This window comes from Rhyacophila brunnea, unplaced genomic scaffold (genome assembly GCF_057557595.1).
Source record: "Rhyacophila brunnea isolate RB1 unplaced genomic scaffold, BYU_Rbru_1.0 scaffold_7, whole genome shotgun sequence".
NCBI classification, from domain to species: Eukaryota; Metazoa; Arthropoda; class Insecta; order Trichoptera; family Rhyacophilidae; genus Rhyacophila; species Rhyacophila brunnea.
In genome coordinates this window covers 428870-452976 of record NW_028233339.1, presented here as the reverse complement: position 1 = coordinate 452976, position 24107 = coordinate 428870, and the positions used below count along the sequence as shown (strand labels likewise).

Below are 24107 nucleotides of genomic sequence, written 5' to 3'. Positions count from 1 at the left end.
GATCGTGGCTAGGCGATGCGCGGATTGTGGAAATGACGCGTGCCGAATGAAACATAATTTGTCATATAAATCCAACATACGTCCATTTAATGTTCTGTTTATTGTTCTATTAGTAACAATAATAATATATTCATTGACATGTTTTCTTTTTCAAGTAAATGGGTAACATTTTTTAGTCATCTTTACACGATTTAAGAATTAATACCCCCGTCGCCATCACGAAACAAATTGACGCGTTCACAGTTCGACGTTCGCTCTCCGATTGCCAGCGAGTCAAAAATTTCGTCGCACCTATAGTTGAAAATTATTTGCCGTTTCACTGAAGTACCGTCTTACGTGCTGCTGAAAATATCGATGTTGTGAATCAAAGGTGGATGAAATCTAGAACAATCAATTACACGTCGTTTTCAAGAGCTTGGATTTTCTTATGGCAATACGTGGAATATTCTTCATATATATTCAGTATATTATATACCTATTTCTTATTTGATAACCCTTTATATAAGATTTTTTTTATTCTGCGAGTAATTAGCAAGATTTAAAAATGTAACATTCTTTATTGAACATACATATTTTGAAAACACCTCAAATGTATATCTAGTGGAAAAATTACAACGTGGGACTCGAACTTGCATCGACTAGATTCGCATTAGCAAGCATATTATAACTAAAATTTTGATTTAAACCACAAAAACCTACTGGCAAAATTAACGCAATATGTTAAGCGCTTCAAGATGTAAATATTACTAGTTATTTTGTCGTAATTACATATGATATAGATGGCTCAATTAGTAAAGAACATTGTCACAAGTCTAGAGGACGCGGGTGCGAGTCCCACAGGGCGTCGTAATTTTTAATAATTCTTGTAGTAGGTATAAATCTGAGGCATTTACAAATTATGGTACTTGTATGTATAAATAATATATTTATTATTTAGAATTTAAAATACGACAATCATAATATTTAATCGAGATTAATAGTCGTTCTCCTAAAAAGAAATGATATATAAATACATGGGTGCCGCCGATGTACTTTCCAACATAATCAATGCCTAATCATTTATTAATCTTATTTTCATAAATAATCATACAACTTGGTTCAGTACTTAATCGTCACTGATGCAATTAAGGATATACCTCAGTTGAGGCATGGTCTAAAAAGATCGTGGTTAGGCGATGCGCGGATTGTGCAAATGACGCGTGCCAAACGAAATATAATTCGTCATATTATAAATCCAATATTCGTCCATTTAATGTTCTGTTTATTGTTCTATTAGTAACAATAATAATAATATATTCATTGACATGTTTTCTTTTTAAAGTAAATGGGTAACGTTTTTAGTCATCTTTACACGATTTAAGAATTAATACCCCCGTCGCCATCGCGAAACAAATTGACGTATTCACACCTCGACGTTCGGTCTCCGAGTGCCAGCGAGTCCAAAATTTCGTCGCGCCTATAGTTGAAAATTATTTGCCGTTTCACTGAAGTATCGCCTTAACAAAGAAACATCCTCACGTCTGAGTCAGTCGTATCATTTATTGTAGGTACATTTTAAATTAATCCAAAGATATGGATTATGTTAACGGATAAAATTATGTTAACACGCGTGTTTGAACATGTACCTAACCGAATTTTTTTTTATTTTTTTTAAATGGTACATGTTCAAACACGCGCGTCAATATCATTTTACTCCCTACTTCAATTATAGTTTGTCAATTTATGGCTACGGCCGTATGTTGTAGCTTAACCACTGGGGAATGACAAAAGAAATGGCGTATTTCAAAAAAACACTACCTTATTCTTAGGTCAATAATTATTATAAAGCAATCATTATTCATAAGATGTTCATCACACTTGAATGGTCAAAGACATAGCTTATAATAAATATCTTTAGAATCATCTTCAAATGTGTTAATCTTGCCGATTTTTTGAATAATAAAATGCATAATTCTTGTCAAATTTGGGATCACAGAGATTATCAATATAATTTTTTATCGTGAATATTTTACAAAAATTATCTCGTAATAAATTATACTAATGGTTTCATAAATGCGTTTAAAAATTAATAAACGTAAAAAATCTTAACACCACTGCACAGTTATGTACTGAAATGTGACTATATTCTAAAACATTAGAGCGAGAGGTTTAAAAGAATACTATTTTATGTAACAAAAATACTTTATGCAGTCATCAAATGTTTAAAATAACTATAAAGGATAATAAGGCTTCAAAATTATATAAATAGATTATCTACAACGTTTAAGGAGTGTCCAGGATCATGGTTTGAAAATACAATAAAAACTCAATTTTGACCTTCGACGAGCATGTCCCCCCTTAAAAATAGACTTTATTTCGTTTCTGTGGCACGTTCTTTGTATTTTAATTACTTAATTGAGTTGTTTTCGTCTGTTTCAGGTTGCCTTTTCAGCGAATCTCTCTGCACCGAGAAGGTGGAGTGGTGTTACGATGGTGAGTGAATAAACTTTTCTAATTGAACTTCTCGGACTGAAATATGAATACGTTGCTTTTCGTATAATAAATAATTAAAATTAGTTTTCTTAGAACTCAACTATTAAACTGTACTTCATGAATATGCTTCCACGTAATTGAAAATAATTTATGATACAGTGTGGCGCATGTTATATGTCATAGTTTCCAAACATTTTTGGCTCACCGCCCATTTTTTGAAGATCATTTTTTTCAGTTTCCTCTGGTAGAATTCAATTTATATTATTATTTCGTATATTACACACATATATAACATATACTTCAACTATTTTTTTAAATTACAAAAACATAGTTTTGACAAAAAACAATTTTGATCTTAAATTATTAAATTATTTATTGCATCGAAATTGCTCTCTATTACTTATTAGTAAGTAAATCGATAAAATAAAATAAAACTTATGTTAAGGATGAGTTTGATGTTGTGGCTATATATTTTGTATTGTCCACTTGATGCTCAACGCATGAAGTGACATCAATGGGCGAAAATAATAAATGAAAGCTCGAGCGGTAATGCAGTTTACTGCATTTTCATTTCACTTTTATTATCGTCATTTGTTTTGAAACAATTAATGTCACTACACTGCCCTTGGAGCGAGCCCAATGTCAACTTTTGGAAACCACGACTTAAACAGGTAATACCTACCTTTTTCGTTTAGTATTTTTAGAGAAATTTATATCCTCAATAATTATCAGACTCAACGTTACGAGTTTCGTCAAAAGTGTTTTCCATATTTTTTTCTTAGAATTGTAGATTATAGTCTCATCTTTTACGCGAGTCTTCTACTGCTGGATGATCGTTGGTTTATCCACATTTACCTTTCGGGGGTTTAGGATTACAGTGACCTAACTACAAAAATGTCTGTTTTAAGTAAAGACCAGTTCCGGTAATGCGTTAATTAAATTTATTGGTGACACAAGGCTTTATGTCGTTTACAAGATATGGTTGGACATAATATCTACAAATGAAAATATAAAGTTAGAGACACGAAGGCATATTACCTGTTATTCCTTTATGACAGTTAACAAAAACAATAGTATTAAGGCAACACAACACAAGAGCTGTTGTATTGAAAATGTATGTTTTAAGTATTCTAATAAAATGTTCCGTTAATAACAATAATTACGTGCACTATATTTACAAGAATTTCATAGCAACAACATTTTAATTTGCGTATGTAATATAAGTAACTGCACAGAACAATATTAAAGAACTCATTGTCAGGTCAGAAGAATGATATGTGATATAAATGTTGATGATATACGACATTCGTAAACCTATTCAGTCTTTGGTTGATAAAAAGTGATAATTGATAATACATTCTGAAGAGAGACGAAAATTATACGCATTTGTGATAATTATTGATGATAAAAACCCACCCAAAATAGCCCGTGAGGTTGAGACTTAAAATGGCTGCCATTATTTGGAATGATATTTCTCTCCTTTATTTCACTGTAATTGAAATAGCTTATCTTCAAAGCAAGATTAAAGCGAGATGATTATTTTTTCAATATGTAGGTACATTATATATTATTCTACGCGTATTTTAACTTGACTAGCTGAGCCAGCTGGCTCTCGCCAGTCTGTCTCGCTAGGTCTTGCAGACAGCTTTTCGTCATAGTGACTTGGTGTTGGATTTTAATATAATAATTGTAAAGTGTGTATAGACGGCGCCATAGTTTTCCCTTCGGGATGGATTTTCATTCAGACAACTGAAAATTTATCTGATTTGTCAGTTTTACGATCTGCATGTCGTCACTGCCAATACAAATTGTCATGTGCGTAGTCTATTCTGGAGTCTGGCCTTCTCAATATCATCTGACACCATTTCAGACTGCTAAGCCTAGCAGAACAGCTGGCAATCGCCGATTGATACCACTGTCATATTAATTTTACTACAAATGTGTAGGTATGTGCATTTAAATATGATAAATAATTATACATCTCAATCGTGATTATCATTAATAGCGATCCAATATAACGCGAATATTAATCTCTTTCGGGTCCCATTTACATAATAGAAAAAGGTTAGCAGCATAAAAATAAATTTAAACATTATTTTGTTTCATTGTCTATAAAAAATAAATGCTTGGAGCCATATTTAAAAAATCATATTTTGATTTAAAAATTAACCTTTAACAATATAGTTTCCTGGTGCGGGATATTCATATCGAGACAAATGTTGATAAATAATGAAGCAATACATATTATATCTGATAAGAATATGAATTTATAAGACCTATAGATGTGGAATCAGCTTAAAAAGGCCTTCATCCAGCAGTGGATTGATACAGGTTGATAACGATAATGACGATATAAATGGGTAGGTATATAAAATCAGAAATTTAAAAAAATATTGCAGTTTATATGACCAAGAAGAGTAGAATTAGGTTGGGATAACCTTCATCCAGCAGTGGATTAATCTTGGTTGATGATGATAATGACGATATTATGAATGGGTAAATATAATATGAGCAATTTTGATAAATATAGCAATTCATATGACCGACAGAAATTCAAACAACTTAGAGAGGCCTTCATCCACCGGTGGATTGATTGAGGCTCATAATGATAATGGAAATATAAATAGATATAATATAATATCACCGATTTTGATAAATACAGCAATTCAAATGACAGAAAGGAGTAGAATCAGGCATGGGAGGTCTTTATCCAGCAGTAGATGAGTTCAGGTCAATGATGATAAGGACGATAGAAATAGGTATAATATAGTAGTAGAATCAGGTTGCGGAACTCTTCATCCAGCAGTGAATTGATCCTGGTTGATGATGAAGACGATATGAATATGTAGATACATATAATATCACAGATTTTGATAAATACATACATTCATATGACAAAAGGAGTAGAATCAGGCTAGGGAGGTCTTTATTAAGCAGTGGATGGATCCTGGTTGATGATGATGATGACGATATGAATATGTTTTTAAATATAATATCACCGATTTTGATAAATACAGCAATTCATATGACAGAAAGGAGTAGAACCGGGCTAGGGAGGCCATTATCCAGCAGTGGATTGGTTCAGGTCGATGATATAAGAATGATAGAAATAGGTATAATATCACAAATTCGTTAAACCGATAGTAGTAGAATCAGGTTGCGGAACCCTTCATCCAGTAGTGGATTGATCCTAGTTGATGATGATGATGATGATTATGATGACGATATGAATATGTAGATAAATAACATTAGAAATTCAATACTGTCAAGAATACAATCAACGTAGAGAGGCCTTCATCCAGCAGTGGATTTATTGAGGCTCGTGATAATAATGGCATTATATATAGATAGGAAGATAATAATATTATATCACTGATTTTGATAAATATAACAATTCATGTGTAAGTAAGGAGTAGAATAAGGCTGAGGAGGCCTTCATCCAGCAGTGTATAGGTCAAGATTGATGATGATAGGGACGAAAAAAATAGGTAGATATTATACAATATCACACATTTTGATAACTATAACAATTCGTATTAATTTCTTTCATTGTTTGCAATGGCAACTTTTTTAGTATGGAAATTAGTAGCCTAGGTAATTATTCCATAAAAAAAAGATTGGGTGAACAGCCACAAAGTATTTTAAAAAAATCAAATTTGGAATATCACGTTATCTATGAAATGGCCGTCAGTGGCGTACCCCGCTGTCAAAAGATATTATACGTAGTAAATTGTACCAGGATTATGGTTTTTTCACCGGAAAAAAGTGCGCCAATGCCTACATTACGATATTTGAATAAAAATAATCGAATCCGTTTGTCAAATAAAGGATTAGAAGGTCTTAAGCGACGAAGACGTCATTCTGCTGTATGTTAAAAGAAGTATGGCGAATTGTATACGCTATATGAGAAAATATCAGTTATAAACGTCACGTACCTGTAAAATCATTGAAAATTTGTGAAATGTGGTCAATTCAAACGGTAGATGAATCGGTAGCGCACATTTCGAAGTGAAGATGTAAAAATAACAATAAAATGTCGCTTAAATGAGCCGTTAGTGAATTTTCCAAAATCTCTTAGGATAAAAATAATGAAAGACTAGCTGAGCCAGCTGGCTCTCGCCAGTCTGTCTCGCTAGGTCTTGCAGACAGCTTTTCATCATAGTGACTTGGTGTTGGATTTTAATATAATAATTGTAAAGTGTGTATAGACGGCGCCATAGTTTTCCCTTCGGGATGGATTTTCATTCACGTCAGACAATTGAAGATTTATCTGATTTGTCAGTTTTACGATATGCATGTCGTCACTGCAAATACAAATTTGGAGTCATGTGCGTAGTCTATTCTGGAGTCTGGCCTTCTCAATATCATCTGACACCATTTCAGGCTGCTAAGCCTAGCAAAACAGCTGGCAATCGCCGATTGCTACCACTGTCATTTTAATTTTAATACAATATATGTGTAGGTATGTGCATTTAAATATGATAAATAGTTATACATCTCAATCGTGATTATCATAAATAGCGATCCAATATAACGCGAATATTAATCTCTTTCGGGTCCCATTTACATAATAGAAAAAGGTTAGCAGCATAAAAAATAAATTTAAACATTATTTTGTTTCATTGTCTATAAAAAATAAATGCTTGGAGCCACAGAATAATATTTTAAAAATCATATTTTGTTTTAAAAATTAACCTTAAACAATATAGTTTCCCGGTGCGGGACATTCATATCGAGACAAATGTTGATAAATAATGAAGTAATACATATTATATCTGATAAGAATAGGAATTTATTAGACCTAAAGATGTGGAATCAGCTTAAAAAGGCCTTCATCCAGCAGTGGATTGATACAGGTTGATGACGATAATGACGATATAAATGGGTAGGTATATAAAATCACAAATTTAAAAAAATATTGCAGTTTATATGACCAAGAAGAGTAGAATAAGGTTGGGATAACCTTCATCCAGCAGTGGATTAATCTTGGTTGATGATGATAATGACGATATTATGAATGTGAAAATATAATATCAGCAATTTTGATAAATACAGCAATTCATATAACAGAAAAGAGTAGAATCAAGCTAGGGAGGTCTTTATTAAGCAGTGTATTGGTTTAGGTCGATGATGATGATGATGACGATATGAATATGTAGATAAATATGATATCACCGATTTTGATAAATACAGCAATTCATATGACAGAAAAGAGTAGAATCTAGCTAGGGAGGTCTTTATTAAGCAGTGGATTGGTTCAGGTCAATGATGATGATAATGATAATGACCATATGAATATGTAGATAAATATAATATCACCGATTTTGATAAATACATAAATGCATATGACAGAAAGGAGTAGAATCAGGCTAAGGAGGTCTTTAAGTAGTGGATTGGTTCAGGTCAATGATGATGATGATAACGATATGAATATGTAAATAAATATAATATCACCGATTTTGATAAATACAGAAATTCATATGACAGAAAAGAGTAGAATCTGGCTAGGAAGGTCTTTAATAAGCAGTGGATTGGTTCAGGTCGATGATGATGATGATGACGATATGAATATGTAGATAAATATAATATCACCGATTTTGATAAATACAGAAATTCATATGACAGAAAGGAGGAGAATTAGGCTAAGGGGGTCTTTATTAAGCAGTGGATTGGTTCAGGTATATGATAATGATGATGATGATGATGACGATATGAATGTGTAGATACATATAATATCACAGATTTTGATAAATACATACATTCATATGACAAAAGGAGTAGAATCAAGCTAGGGAGGTCTTTATTAAGCAGTGGATGGATCCTGGTTGATGATGATGATGACGATATGAATATTTAAATAAATATAATATCACCGATTTTGATAAATACAGAAATTCATATGACAGAAAGGAGTAGAATCTGGCTAGGGAGGTCTTTATTAAGCAGTGGATTGGTTCAGGTCGATGATGATGATGATGATGACGATATGAATATGTAGATAAATATAATATCACTGATTTTGATAAATACAGAAATTCATATGACAGAAAGGAGGAGAATTAGGCTAAGGGGGTCTTTATTAAGCAGTGGATTGGTTAAGGTATATGATAATGATGATGACGATATGAATGTGTAGATACATATAATATCACAGATTTTGATAAATACATACATTCATATGACAAAAGGAGTAGAATCAGGCTAGGGAGGTCTTTATTAAGCAATGGATGGATCCTGGTTGATGATGATGATGACGATATGAATATGTTTTTAAATATAATATCACCGATTTTGATAAATACAGCAATTCATATGACAGAAAGGAGTAGAACCGGGCTAGGGAGGCCATTATCCAGCAGTGGATTGGTTCAGGTCGATGATATAAGAATGATAGAAATAGGTATAATATCGCAAATTCGTTAAACCGATAGTAGTAGAATCAGGTTGCGGAACCCTTCATCCAGTAGTTGATTGATCCTAGTTGATGATGATGATGATGATTATGATGACGATATGAATATGTAGATAAATAACATTAGAAATTCAATACTGTCAAGAATACAATCAACGTAGAGAGGCCTTCATCCAGCAGTGGATTTATTGAGGCTCGTGATAATAATGGCATTATATATAGATAGGTAGATAATAATATTATATCACTGATTTTGATAAATATAACAATTCATGTGTAAGTAAGGAGTAGAATAAGGCTGAGGAGGCCTTCATCCAGCAGTGTATAGGTCAAGATTGATGATGATAGGGACGAAAAAAATAGGTAGATATTATACAATATCACACATTTTGATAACTATAACAATTCGTATTAATTTCTTTCATTGTTTGCAATGGCAACTTTTTTAGTATGGAAATTAGTAGCCTAGGTAATTATTCAATAACAAAAATAGTGGGTGAACAGCCACAAAGTATTTTAAAAAAATCAAATTTGGAATATCACGTTATCTATGAAATGGCCGTCAGTGGCGTACCCCGCTGTCAAAAGATATTATACGTAGTAAATTGTACCAAAATTATGGTTTTTTCACCGGAAAAAAGTGCGCCAATGCCTACATTACGATATTTGAATAAAAATAATCGAATTCGTTTGTCAAATAAAGGATTAGAAGGTCTTAAGCGACGAAGACGTCATTCTGACAGGCGTGGACGGTAAATATGGCGATCGTATACGGTGTGTAAGAAAATATCGGATATAAACGTCAAGTACCTGTAAAATCATTGAAAATTTGTGAAATGTGGTCAATTCAAACGGTAGATGAATCGGTAGCGCACATTTTGAAGTGAAGATGTAAAAATAACAATAAAATGTCGCTTAAATGAGCTGTCAGTGAATTTTCCAAAATCTCTTACGATAATAATATATAGGAGATACCTATTTAAAATACATGTATGTGCCTACTAATCTTATTCCAATATTCCAAAATGATTGTATCCCAAAAATATGATATGGTACCATTGTTTAAATAATACCTAAAGCCTCAATTGCATTGAGCTTCTTTACGAGCTGTTTATTGGCGAATTTACAATCTGCCTGTAAAGTCGCCCAGTGTAATCATCGAATAAGCTAATAAGCAGGTTGTAAACACTCTACCGAGAAAAGTTGAAAGCCGGTCAACTTTACACGCTACACGCCCTCAATGCTACACGCTCAATGTAATTGACGCTTGTAATTGACGCGTCAATTACATTGAGCTTCTTTACGAGCTATTTATTAGCGAATTTAAAAGCGGGTGATTCAGCTACTGCGATTTGATGATTAGACACAAAACTTTCCATTCGCTGAGAAGCCACAAGCCAGTGACTATTTTGACAGAACGTAGTTCGTTTTTTTACCGGGAGGTTGCTACTGCGCTCTACTGCGCAGACGCAGTAGGCCCACACGCCGGCGTGTAGCGTGTAAAGTTGACCGGCTTTCAACTTTTCTCGGTAGAGTGTTTACAACCTGCTTGTTAGCTTGTTCGATGATTACACTGGGCGACTTTACAGGCAGATTATAAATTCGCCAACAAACAGCTCGTAAAGAAGCTCAATGTAATTGACGTTTTACTGTAATTATAACATCGGTTTTTAGAATGTTTTTATTAACGTGTAATTAAAGTGAAATCTAGTGAAGATGCCTCGAATGTTAATTTGTATTGGATTCTACATTTGAATTAGATTTTAATATTACGTGAGGTATATGCTTCGTAATTCGGTTAATAGATAGATAGCTGTATTAAATTGCAACTATTGATGTGATCCCTATTAATAAAAAAAATTTAAATTTTCAAATACTTACCTAATATTATGTTCGAACAAAAAATCGATTATAATATATTTTTATGTTTGTTCGCAGATTATGCTTTTGGAAAGTGCTTACAGATATACGGAAACGTTGAAGAAGAAGACTTAGTTAGGTGAGTGCACAAAACTACATGAACCACTTATATATATTATATTATATATACATCATCGTTTCCTTTTTATTTCACCCTGTAACGCTCCAATGAACAGCGGAAGGTTGCGCCATTTTCCACGGTCCATGGAGATTTATGAATAGAAAAATATATATAAGTACCTAAATACAGCGATACTTTTTTAATGGAATTAAATTTCCATTTTTTTTAAATCGTAATATAACGTACCAATAATATATTCTAAAATTATAATAATGTTACTTACAAAACGACGTGTAAACCACATTTTTTGTCAATATTTTTGTTTTGAATTCATACGGCTAAAATTGTATGACGAGGCTTATACAGACCTGCAAACTTATCTGAAGAATGGGATGGAGGAGCCACTATCGAAAACTACTCAATCAAGACTCGTAACTGGACACAATCTGGCATTCGAATGAAATTTTCGAAATGGCGTCCTATGGTAGTCGCAAAGTGGTTGGAGGAGTTTTTCTACCTAACATGTCATTAATACCATTAGAAAACATAAAAATGTGTTTATAAATATCGTAATTTATTTATCATAATATAATATTTTTTATTCATCTAATTTGAATTAATTATATATTGTATTATTTATTAATTAATTGCAGGACAATTTTGTTTAATTAATTTTAGTCATGTTTACTTATCCAGCGCATTGTATCGTATGTACATCTCATGTCTTTTATGATTATTAAAGTTTCTATAAAGAGGAAATTTTAGCCCTTTAATAAATAATATACTAAATAATATACTAAACTACGATCCATTAGATTTCTCTGGTAATATAAGAAAAGTAAAAACTAAAAAATAATGGGTACATTATTTTGACTATTTATTTATATAGGCACTATCAGTGGTGAATGGTGGATATAGGCTGTTAAGATCTAACATAAATGGTGCACATTAAAACTAAAAATTGCAGATAGTGTTAGGTATTTTTTTTAAATTTAATCAAACCTCGTGTAAACCAAGCCATAATAGAGAATAGTTAAAAAATATCCGTCTATCTATAAAATATTTAAAATTACGCCATTAAATCATACATAATTTTATATATTTACAGATAGAAGAATATTTTTTATCTCTTATTGTTTGGTTTAGGTAGAGCTTAGTGGATTTAACCACCTCAAAACATAAATATGATAAACTACCCTCGATCGCCGCCGATAGCAGCCGTGTATAGCACAGATGCGCATATTATCTAATATGTATTTTTAATTCAACGAAAAAACGAAAGTGTACAATATTTTTTTCCGATCTCCACAGCCTACCTCCACTATGATAGTTTAGTTTGGGCAGGGCTTAACTGAATTTTAAAAACTAGCCAGCACCATCTGCAATTTGTATTTTTAGTCCAATGAAAACAAATGAGTAAGACTGACAAAATTTTGTGTGTACTATTTATGTCGGATATCCATAGCCTACCTCCACCATTCGCTACTGGGCACTATTATAGATCACCCAGTCAATTGATAGAAACAAAGACATGTGTAATATTTGTTTTTTTTGTAAATATTAGTATTGACCTAGAAAACGAATCAAATTTGGCACGCGACCATGCCTTGTATGAACTAACCAAGTGCTAACCTGTTGAATCTACATAGAACCATTTTCATTCAATTGACCAAAGTATAAAGCTTTTCATTCTCAAACGATCTCAGATTTTGGAGCTGAGACTGTGATACAAATATAATATAGCTTAATAATATTATCTTGAGGTTTGCAAAATCCTTCACTTTTATTTATACTTATAGTTGTTAATAAAAATTTGGTTCTTTGAGTAATTATTTACCATACGTAATGTCAGCTCTTTTGTGATTTTGTAGTTAAATTAAGATAAAATCGAAAGTTACTTAAAAAGTCAGTAACATTCAACGCGTTAGAAAAGAAATATTTTATAATAATAACATTAAAGTATGTAGTCGTTTGAATAAATATTTTGCCATTACCATATCTATGAATAAAAAAATGTAGGTATTAGTCAGTTTGCAACTAGGCATTGTGATGGAAAATATTTATATACAGGGCTTCAAACCAGAACTGGATCGAAAACCGGAATTACTGTTATTTTTTTCGGAACGAAACCGGAACCGAACCGATATATATATTTTTACTTTAACCGGAACGAAACAAAAAACGGTTCGAAACCCTGCTTTTTTATCATGATTTGTGTAGACACCTGTATTTTTCACTAGATGGAACTATTGTATAATTTATAACAGCTGTGTAATTAAAATAACAATTTTATTTGCGTAAGTGAAAATAAAAATAAAGTATCTCATCGTTTCCACACCGATATGGTAGAGGTAGATACTTCTATAAATCTAGTTTGTGGTGTATTTTTGATTCTTTATATGTATTGCGTTGTTAAACGTATGCTAAAATTATTGGGTACTAACTATTTGATCCAAATCCATAGTTTCTACGAAAACCCACAAGCTAAGTTTTTCATCACGGTGAGAAAAACCAAAAACCAACTGCAAAATATTTTATAAGTAACATGTTTAATACGCGTATAACTGTGTTACTTTTACCACGTTTTTATTAGCTAGTATTCTTTTTTGTCCAGTACAAATTTTTCTTGTTTGTCCAATACAAATCTTGCAATCGATTTTAACTAACTTCCCGACTAACTAGATATTCGAAACTTTTAGAATATATCAGAACACGATGACAATGCATTCTTTTAATACTTTTAGCCATCTTTAAGCAGAATTGAATTCATTTTCAGTTAATTCTGTTTTGTATGGAAAGTTATTTTGGAAAAAAGGGGGTCCTAGCAACAAAATTATTAATATATACGTGCGTTACTATGGAAATCAATATGAAATGTCAAAATAACATTTCAGTATTCTATATTTATTCAGTATTTCTATCAAGTACAAAAAAAGTATTTATTAATACATAGAATTGTCAGGTTTATATGATTCATCAGAAAATTTAAAATCGTGGTATATAAAAAGTTCTTTTTATCTTGTAATTATTATTGCTTAATATTGTCTTCATTGTCATTGAAATAAGTAAACGTCTAGCCGACTAGGTAAACAATGATAATCATGTTATATTACAATCACCAAATAATAAACTGGACAGCTGTGAGTATTCGTTGTTTGATGTGCGGTTGATGATTGAATTATTTGATGACATTATTTTGTATTTGAATAGGCATGACTTGACAACCGAGGAACTGCGAGCCTTCGAGCATGAACTTCAACGGCTTTTGCTACTTGGCTACCGATGGAGTCACGCGTACACGCAGTGCGTTCTACAGGCGATGTTATACGCGATTAAAAATAGGTAAGTTATGAAAACTATCGTCGTTCATTTTTAAATACCTACCGGATATGTGAATATTTTACCGGTATATAAAATAATAATTTCATTTGTCAAGTTATACTACCGGATATGTGATTGTAATCACCAAAATATTAATAAAAAAAATGATCATTTAAAGTCTATGTCAACTATAAAAAAATCTCACTATTGTCAAACAAGAACTTCTTGTCCACGTGTTAAACTGTGAACTAACAATCCCCTTCAGTACATATAATCGCACTTCCGTTTTCAAATGAGGGACGCCTCCAAATTTATCATTTCATTTTACGCTCCCATGGTGTATGGATCTATAAATTTAGGTCATTTTAAGATTTTAAAACAAAAGTATGTCTAAAACGATCAGGATGTTAGAATCTTAACTTTCGGTTTATTGCGAAAAAGGAAAAGAGTCACATCTAAAAGGAGAGCCGATACATTATTTAAACACGCCTCTAGTACGCGTTGCCGCCATGACAGGTACGCCGCTGACAAGTCTCCTATAGCGTCTTCCTGCTATCGCCGATTTCTTGTTGTCGGACAGTAATAGTTGCTATTTTCTATATGCCCAAATAGATATAAACTATAATTAATTCTTTAGGTACCTTCATTTTTTCAATTCAAGTCAATAAATTGATGTTAAGTATTAAATTTTATAGATTAATTTTATTATGGACACCTGCGTGTTGTACACATTTATAAGGTATGCAGAATCAATAACAGTATATTTTTATTGTAATGTAATCCATTGTAGTCTTTTTTATAAACTCCAATAAATTGATAATATAAAATTTGAATACAAATTCTACAATATTATCATTATTGTATTAAGTAATCTGTTTAAATTGATAATAGTGGTAAATAAACAACATTATCTATGATAATACTATATTATACATATTTATCCCTCGTCATAATCGTCGTTATCACTCCGGAATTGGTGCTCTAACATTCTGGATCGGACTTATCCAGTTTTCCCTGTCCTCTGCAAGTCTTGTGATGTGTGATATCGGATTTCAATTAAATTCCTTTATTTGGTCCCCCTATCTCATCGATATTCGCCTCCTGCCTCTTTTCCATGTACAATACCCACAACAATTATTAATCTTCTATGACCCGACTGAAACCTATATGTAGATATCGTAACATCTCGTAATGGAAGTGTAATGCTCTGCGTCGTACCGTAGACACAGTGTCTACGATTATGAAATCGCTACGCTTGTAATAATGCTACGCTGAACACACCTTTGCCATAATGTAACAACCCCATTACAACATTTGTAATACTAAAAACCTATTAGTGTCTAATTATTTTAATACTATATTTTAATAAAATGTGATTACTACAATCTTAAGTAAACTTGAAGCTGAAAGGTAAGCGCTCAAAAGCATGGTCCGTACCTATCAGCTATAAAGACAATGTTACGAATGATGTCGAGGTGATTTCAAGAATCAAAATGGCAAAATAAATAATCACAGTTGTTAAAACAAGAATTTTGGCATACTTTAGTTACATCATGTCATAACAATTTATATAAAACATCCAATACCTACTTAAAAGTCTCCATTCCACCATTTTACGAACATAGCTTTACATTATTTACAATTTACAATAGCTTTCGTATTTCTTGTTACGTAAGTAAACAGAATTGTTTCATTTTTTGAGAGTATACGTTTATTACCTGGACGACTCAAAATATGTAATTATAAATGTAGTCATGTCTACAAAAATTTATTTGGTTAATTTAGTAAATATACAGTTAAATACTTTCATCTTTATCAGCTATATAGATAGATAAAGACAACATATTAGAGTGATAATTTGACGTCTCTATAATACAATGAAATCGAGTCGATTTTTTTTTTAATAAACGTAGGTTGTCAAGCGTTGGAATATTTTTTATACTGGACAATCATTGCTAAGTCAAATGATAATATTTTTTTATTTGTTTAAAATCAATCCAAGTCATTACACGTACTAACGTACTACGCATTCAAGTTTATCATACTGATCTTAGATGCTACGAACAAATTACGAAACAATACAGGCTGAACACACCGAAAATGAAACTTGGGTCACTAAAACCGATCCATAAAATAGAAAACTCTTGAGATGATAACTCAATGAGAATTTAAATTCAATTTCCATCAAATACTCTCAGTCAATAGTTACATATATTTTTTATAAGTGCATATTATATTATCATGATTTCCATAACAGAGTAGTAATGATCATTAAATAGAGTAGCAAAGATTTTAATGGTATTGAACAAACTTTTACATAATATTACAAGTTATTAGATAATAATAGTATGACAATTTATACAGCTATGAGTTTATTTATAAAATTGCCATATTATCCAATGAAAAAATATCTACATATTATTTGTTTATGTTATCATGACATCACGAAATTACGCAATATATTTCTATATTTGTAAAACTTCAATATTAAAAATACAATACGTCCAAGAAAGAAAATCTCCCACATTATTCATTTCGATTTGTTTGTATTCAACGACAGAAATCTTGAATTAGGATAGAATAGTTTTTTTATAAGCCCATTCTCGACAAGGTTTGGCTACCTGCTATAAATGTTCAGTACATATTTCATCAGTGCATTAGCGGTGATTTTTATGGTCATTCATATACTCAACATTTTTCGATGACGAAAGGAAATATGCCTTAAATAAAGCAAACGCATTTTGTTTAAAAAAAAATCAACGTAATTCATAATATATTGCTTTAGTAAAAATATATACTCAGTGCTTGTGATTATATTTAAACAGCATTTTTGGTACTGTTCGGTTAAAGCGGATACAGCGGAAAACGCATTTTGAAAATAGCCGATAAACTGGATTATTTGTTAGGTTAACCTAACCAAACCAAACCTAACCTAACCTAACCTAACCCAACCTAACCTAAACTAACCCAAACTAACAAATAATCCAGTTTATCGGCTATTTTCAAAATGCGTTTTCCGCTGTATCCGCTTTAACCGAACAGTACCCAATTATTTATTATTATTGTGTCAATACTCGACAAATAATTATTCTTAACCAGACAACTAAGCATAATAATTCAAGTGGATGTATTAATAAATACAAAAAATCGCTAAACATACAATCAATACCATTAATTTTACTTCGAACACTATTAGAAAAACGCTATTTTAAAGTATCACATTGTCTTTAACCTTAGCGATAGGTAGGGGGAGCGCCGACGATTCTGGCCTGGGATCCTCCTTCAGGATGTGGGGTCCATGTTTGCGTGTATAAATTGTTTTACGTGTGGTGTGCCGTGGAATTCTGGGAAGACCTTTAGTGTGCCGTGGGTGAGAAAAGGTTGCGGAGCACTGCAATAGATGACAAAAACACTGATTTGTTATATCAAACACTTAAGGCCGGTGTAGATTAGTTGAGTAGTTTAGTCAAGTGGCGAGTGATTTAGTTACCACTAAATGATTTAGTAACTGAAAAATGTTCGAACACAGCACATTAGTGAGTGAATGAACACAAAAAGAACAGCGCACAACGTAACAAAGCAAAAATAAATAGCACTGCAAAACGATATATTTTCACTTTTTAGTGTCAGAAATTTTACGCTGAATGACCAATCCAACGACTATTTCGATTCTTTCCTAGACTATTAAGGATATTGTATGCTATCATCATTAGTCTGGATCAATCTCCTCCTGTCAGTAGGCCTCTTCAAGTTGATTCCATCCCTTTTAGTCTGGTGCATTGTGTTGCCACACGGTCCCGCAAAATTTAACCAGTTAACCGACTAGCATCTACATCAGTGGTGGCCAAGCCGTGGCGCATTGGATGATTACAAGTGACGCATTGCATCTTTGCGCCTACTTATTCTTTTGAAGTAGGCGCCATAACTGAATCCATCTTCATATTTTCAACACCTGAGTGCTCTCAGTTCTCAATTGCGTGATTGAGTTATTCCTTGTCCTCCCCCCAAGCGAAGCAGATCCTACCCCTGTCACTATTTTCCAACCCCAACCGTGAACGTAAGAAGGTAGAAAATGTGCTTGAGTTGTATGACGCATCTGAACTCGTCTGTGAAAAAATTGGCGCATGGTATGCAAAAGGTTGGCAACCCCTGCTCTACATATTAGTTCAATCTTTCGGACGTTTTCTATTTCTTAGGTTCCATTCCATTGGGTGACTAGATTTTTTACAGTGATTGTCTCTCCTTAGAACTATGTGTCGTGTTCTTATAAGCCAATTAAAATATACACAATTTACACGATGGAACAGTGGTAACGTATTATATTATGAAGTTGTGGCTTTGGGGTTCGAATCCCGGGTCTGGCCAATTTTAAGTGTTGTTTTTGGACTCGGAGATGGGCCTAATATAGGTAATAGGTTGAGCAAGTTACATCCATTTCTCGTTAAAAATCTGTTGAGAAACCTTTTGGTGAGATGGTCAAATTCTAGATCGGATTGTACAGTCAATGAATGTAATATTTTTATAACAAAAAAAAAACAGTACATTTTGAATAGTTTATGTGTGGAGTTATTTTTAAGGAATAGTTGTTAGCAATTGGTTGAAAGATATAGAAAAATAATAATAATATTTCTTAGAGAGGAAACTATAATAGCCATTCTTAAAAAGATTCAACCACGTAACCAGCATTTGAATTCCTTTTGCGTAGTAGCTGGTACGTGTTTCGGGAAACACTGTAAGTTTGAGTAATAACAGACCAAGAAAAGTTACTTTGTAGAAGGCCTTTAATTTTATAAATTTTGGAAATGGCAAGAATTGTCTAGCCCAGTGATTCCGAACCATCTTAGTCGAATGTAAAAAAATGTAAAATATTAGAAAACCCTGGCCTGGTATGCGTATTAGGAGGCCGCATTTAAACGAAAATGTGACAAATACTAAACTAAAAATTTGTATGAGAAGCACAGTAAATTAAAAGGTGTCTTTACACAATCATCATTTCGATAAACTCTAATCTCAATATTCAACATATGTTTTTTTATACTTTTCCTAGCCTACCTATGGTGGTCGCGCGGCTTAAGCGTCAGCCTATAGCGTCGTGGGTCCCAAGTTCGAATCTTGGGACTGGTAAATACACATATTGTTTTTCAATTTGCGTGTGACGCAGAGTATGGACCTAATAGGTTGAGTAAGTGGCTGATATCCATTTCTCGTAAAAACAAAATCTGACTCCACTCTGTGGAGGCCCATGTGATCTTATTAGGATCGGACATGGTCGAAAGAAGGAAAAAGAAGGCAGATACGATACAATGTATTCTAATTAAAACTGTATATATTGTAATGTTTTTAAATTTTATTATTAAATATTTTTAGTCGTTATTGACATTTATTATACCTAGCTGAAAAAATAAAAAAAATCGTGGAAGTACTTGTATATCAAAAAATAATTTTTATGTGTATCCTTTTTATGAATGAATATATATGTATACGCAAAAGTAATCAAAAGTACTTAAGTTAATGAATTTACATAAAAATGAGACACGATATGTTTGATTCATGGCTGCACTTGATTTAGGTGACAGTATGCTGCTTTAAATGTATATTTTCGAAGTTATCCCTAATGATATTAATATTTGTGTCTTTCCAGGAGGGGTTCTCTGAGAGTTCCGTCAAGTAAAAAACGTTAGGAACAACTGCGCTAGACAATTATTCTTACTATGTCAAAAGTTTGTAAATTTAAAGACATTGCGCAAAGTACGTTTTATTAGTCTGTTATTAGGGATTTCACTCGTTAGCTCTAAATAATAATAAACACACTTAGGAAAATCGGGATGGAGTTAGTTCCCTAGGGGGAAACCCCTTACGTAAATACGAACTCAATTTCTAATGTAAGCAACGGAGGGTCTCTGTTTGGTTTATAAACGAAAGGCCATAAATACGTGATGTGATAGTAATTTAATATATTGGGTATACTAATTGGTTGTCAATATTATTTAGATTGTAAATAGATTGACCTTAGTAGATTATACTAAAGGACGAATTTTCATGGTTGTAGATTGTGTATATGAGTATATGTATATCAACAGTGTAAAACATTACACAACACATTACGTAAAAACATAATTATATGTGGTAAGTTTTAGTCTATGGGATAAATCAAGTATTTGACATGTGATTCGTAACAGACTAATTCGAATGTCTTTGACCGAGTGAGTCACCAACTCATTTATAAATTAAGTAGAACGAAAGTATGCAGAGGATTATTTACGAACATCAAGTGCTATTGAAGTTATGGCCCCCACATCCTGAAGCAGGCTCCCAGGGTAGGATCTTTGACGGGGCCCCCTACCTATTGCTAAGGATAAAGGCAGTGTGACGCTCTACAATAGCGTTTTCCAAATGGTGTACGTGGTAAAATTAATGTGTATATTATGTACTGTGTATTGTAATTAATATGTAATAATTTACTGTAATTAATGTGTATTTTAATACATACATTTCAATTATGAAGTTGTCGAGTATTGATACACAGGCGACTTTTTTTTTACTAGTAACGCAAATTTGTGATGTGTGTTTATCTCACTTATCTAGTCGACTCACCTCGCCGGGCCCCTCCTGAGCCCGGCCCCGCTGGCTAGAGCCCTGTCAGCCCCCCTCCCCTTGTTGGAGTCATGATTGAAGTTAATGGTCTAACAAACGTACCTGACCGGACGCATCATATGATTCCATGTTTGATGTAAAGCATTAGTATTTTTTATGGTTGGGGATATCTCAGTAGCAGTTACTCAAAACTGAGGCCACAATGCACATACGTGGGCTTTTACTGCGTATACATGACTAATAGGGTGTTCATCCAAAATTTTCGAATGCGATTTTACGCCAGATATATAATACGCCCGTATAATTGCGTTCATCCAAATTTAGTACATAAGCATCTCGCCGAACCCGAACACCTAATGCCCCTCTACCATAAGTTTAGCGAAACCGATTGCTAAATTCGGCAGAGTCCATTTTTGACAGATCGCAACTGACAGCCCGCGTTTGTTGATAATTGTCATAGGTTCTTGTTTTCTTCCGTATTTCATTATGATTCAGTGTATTATTTTGATTATTGTCTAATGGTACTATCTATTTTACAATTGATTCTATAATTGGTGCTTATTTTATTCAATCATGAATGCTTTATTTATAGGTAGTAAACTTTGCTTTCGTAGATAAAGCTAATCTACAATGCCGCAAATTTCGTAAAAGAGGCGACGCTTTCAAATTTAAGAGTCTCGTTAGTAAATACACATCAGACGCAGATTCATGAAATCAAATAAATACAAGTAATATAATATTTTGAACAACTCAATTCACATGATTATGCTGGAATCGATTTATACATAATAATTATATGGTAGGTAGGTATACTATCACGATAACCATTTACTTTCATTTGTTTATATTGTAATGATTATTTATTCAATAACGTTTATTCGGCATTCGGATTATCCGGCCATAATGTAGTATTAATCGAAAAATAAAAGAAATAATATGAAAGTAAATGTAATAGCGAGTTCAAAATATATGGACCACTAGGGATATCTAGCGGCAAAATGTGAGAAATTGTCATTTATTTGACAGTTAAGTGCCCATAGACATCAAAAACTGACCATAGAGAAAAAATATTTTTCTGTTTTAATATAAGGAATACTTGTTTCAAATAGGCGCGCATGTACAAACACCGTTATTTGCATAGAGCATAATGGAACACGGCGGCGCCCGTATATACAAATCCGAAGCTAAGTGGGTGAACACTCGACAAGTTTTATTACGGCAATAAACGGTTTCGGCGTAAGGTGAGACCGTCATAAACCATTCGGTTCGGCTTATTTCCATGGAAACCCTATAAGTTAGAAGTGCCCGTGGGAGATAGGAGCACGTAGAGCAACATTAATTTATTTTTAAAATTTATCAATACGAAACTGCTGAACAATATCTCTGAAGAGATCTTCACATTTGCAGTATTACCTACTATTAATTATTGTCCTTCCCTTTTTAAGGGTCTACGGAGACTCTGTGGTAGGTTCTGGTTTCTTATCTATCGTCATTGGAGATCTCATATTTATTGCATTATCTTTATTAATCTGGTTCATAAATTCTTTAAAGAAGGAAGCTCTCCTGATTTGGATATAGATTATAGTGTGTGAGCAGTGAATCCATACAACAATATTAATTTTGATTTTTTTTATGTACACAGATTGCATTATGAAGGAAATGTGTGTGAACACCTAGCTGACCAAGACTTGACAGCTGCTTTGGGAGCATTTGAGGCTGATGAAGAGGTAAATACTGAAATGATAAAAATTCCATTTATATAGGTAATTTTTCACTTTGAACTACTAAAATACATTGTAAATAAAAGTAAAATAGTGACCTGTTGTTAAAGTCGTGATTTTGCTACTTACTGACGTACTGGTGCCTATCTGTAAATATATATAGCAAATAGATCTCAAGCCAAATGTGCAAATCCTGCTACAAATGGATTTGCATCATTAGTTTTAATACTTGTTGTCAGAATCACTTCCGTAAATACGTCCTTCGTAGTCTCATTCAAAGGTTTCTAATGAGTGGGTTCCAGATTCATTCCCGGTGGGATAACAATACATTTGTGTGATATTCTCAAAGCTTGGGTGTTTTTATGATAAGTTCACAGCTACTACTAAAATATTTTGTTTGAATGTACGTCCACATCTGCAAAAAATAGTATCCAATTAAATGTAATTTGGACATAGTACAGATTTTCGCGCTCTAATCCAATCGCGTTGCTACTTCCAATGATACTATTCACCCATAAAGCCGCGTTGACACGGTCCAAGTACCATCCAAGTACACTTGGATCGAGTGCCATCCAATTGACAGCTTTATACTATTTATTCCTATCCAAGTGCACTCGTATGAGACATCTTCATACTAATCATTCCTATCCAAGCTACTTGGACCGCGTCCTACGCATCCAAGTTAACTTGGATAGGAATAAATAGTATGGAGCTGTCACTTGGATGAGACATCTTCATACTAATTATTCCTATCCAAGTCTACTTGGATCGTACTTGGACCGTGTCAACGCGGCTTAAGTGATCACACTTACTTTTTTGATAATATTTTGTGTTTATGCTTTCAATAAGGTCGATCCCCAATCAGTGGCGTTCGTGAGATATACCCCGAATTCCGAACTGGAGGACTCGGACTTCGCAGATGAAGTCTATTTTCCACCCAGTGAAAAAGAATTTTTGGCTAATTTACCCTTGATACCTGAAGTCGAGAGTAAGTATTTTTTTTATTCCTATTTAATTTAAAATGTAAACATTAATACAATTTAAAGGAGAGCATATTAATGTGTATTAAAAAACATCAATTAAATAAAATTGACACAACATAACTAGAGGAGAGAATATAATCTACGTTTGCTCAGATTATTACTAACAGATATAGTATTGTTGAATCGAAACTCTTTACACGTGGTACGGCAAACTCACCGGTAAAGTGAATCCACATAATGTGTAACAAAAAAGCGTCAAAACCGACTCGAAATAATTAATAAATAAAATAAACACCTCTGGGTGGGCACGAATTGCTAACTTTTCGATCTGAAAATGAATGCTCTACCTGCTACCACTATGAAAGATATATCTCGGTAATAGTCCACTACAACATCGCGGAAGTATATTCTATCTATAGTGACACTTGCCCGAGAATTAAAATGTCTTCAGTCTATCTATACTCTACAGTGCTTGCCTTGCACACACTATTTCTTTTTTTTTTTTTATTCCAGACAGTATTATTATATCGATGTATGTATAATATTAGAGTCGACAGCAATGTTTATAAAACATTCTCGTTACAATTAAATGTTACTACACAAATAATTCAAGTGTGAAACGT

At 32.9% G+C, this 24107-nt stretch overlaps 1 protein-coding gene across 8 annotated transcripts in view; it reads left to right on the top strand.

Moving 5' to 3' along the window:
• The window catches only part of IA-2 (tyrosine phosphatase IA-2), a 154679-nt gene that overhangs the window by 93998 nt on the left and 36574 nt on the right, over positions 1 to 24107 (top strand). For 4 of the 8 annotated variants that reach the window (XM_085957876.1, XM_085957874.1, XM_085957875.1 and 1 more), the window contains exons 3-7: positions 2419 to 2472; positions 10823 to 10883; positions 14076 to 14207; positions 22423 to 22507; positions 23351 to 23489. In XM_085957876.1, the coding sequence (XP_085814002.1) occupies positions 2419 to 2472; positions 10823 to 10883; positions 14076 to 14207; positions 22423 to 22507; positions 23351 to 23489 (471 nt within the window). Of the gene's footprint in view, positions 1 to 2418; positions 2473 to 3061; positions 3144 to 10822; positions 10884 to 14075; positions 14208 to 20466; positions 20585 to 22422; positions 22508 to 23350; positions 23490 to 24107 lie in introns of those variants that run through there. The other 4 variants (XM_085957879.1, XM_085957877.1, XM_085957878.1 and 1 more) reach the window with 3 other exon arrangements.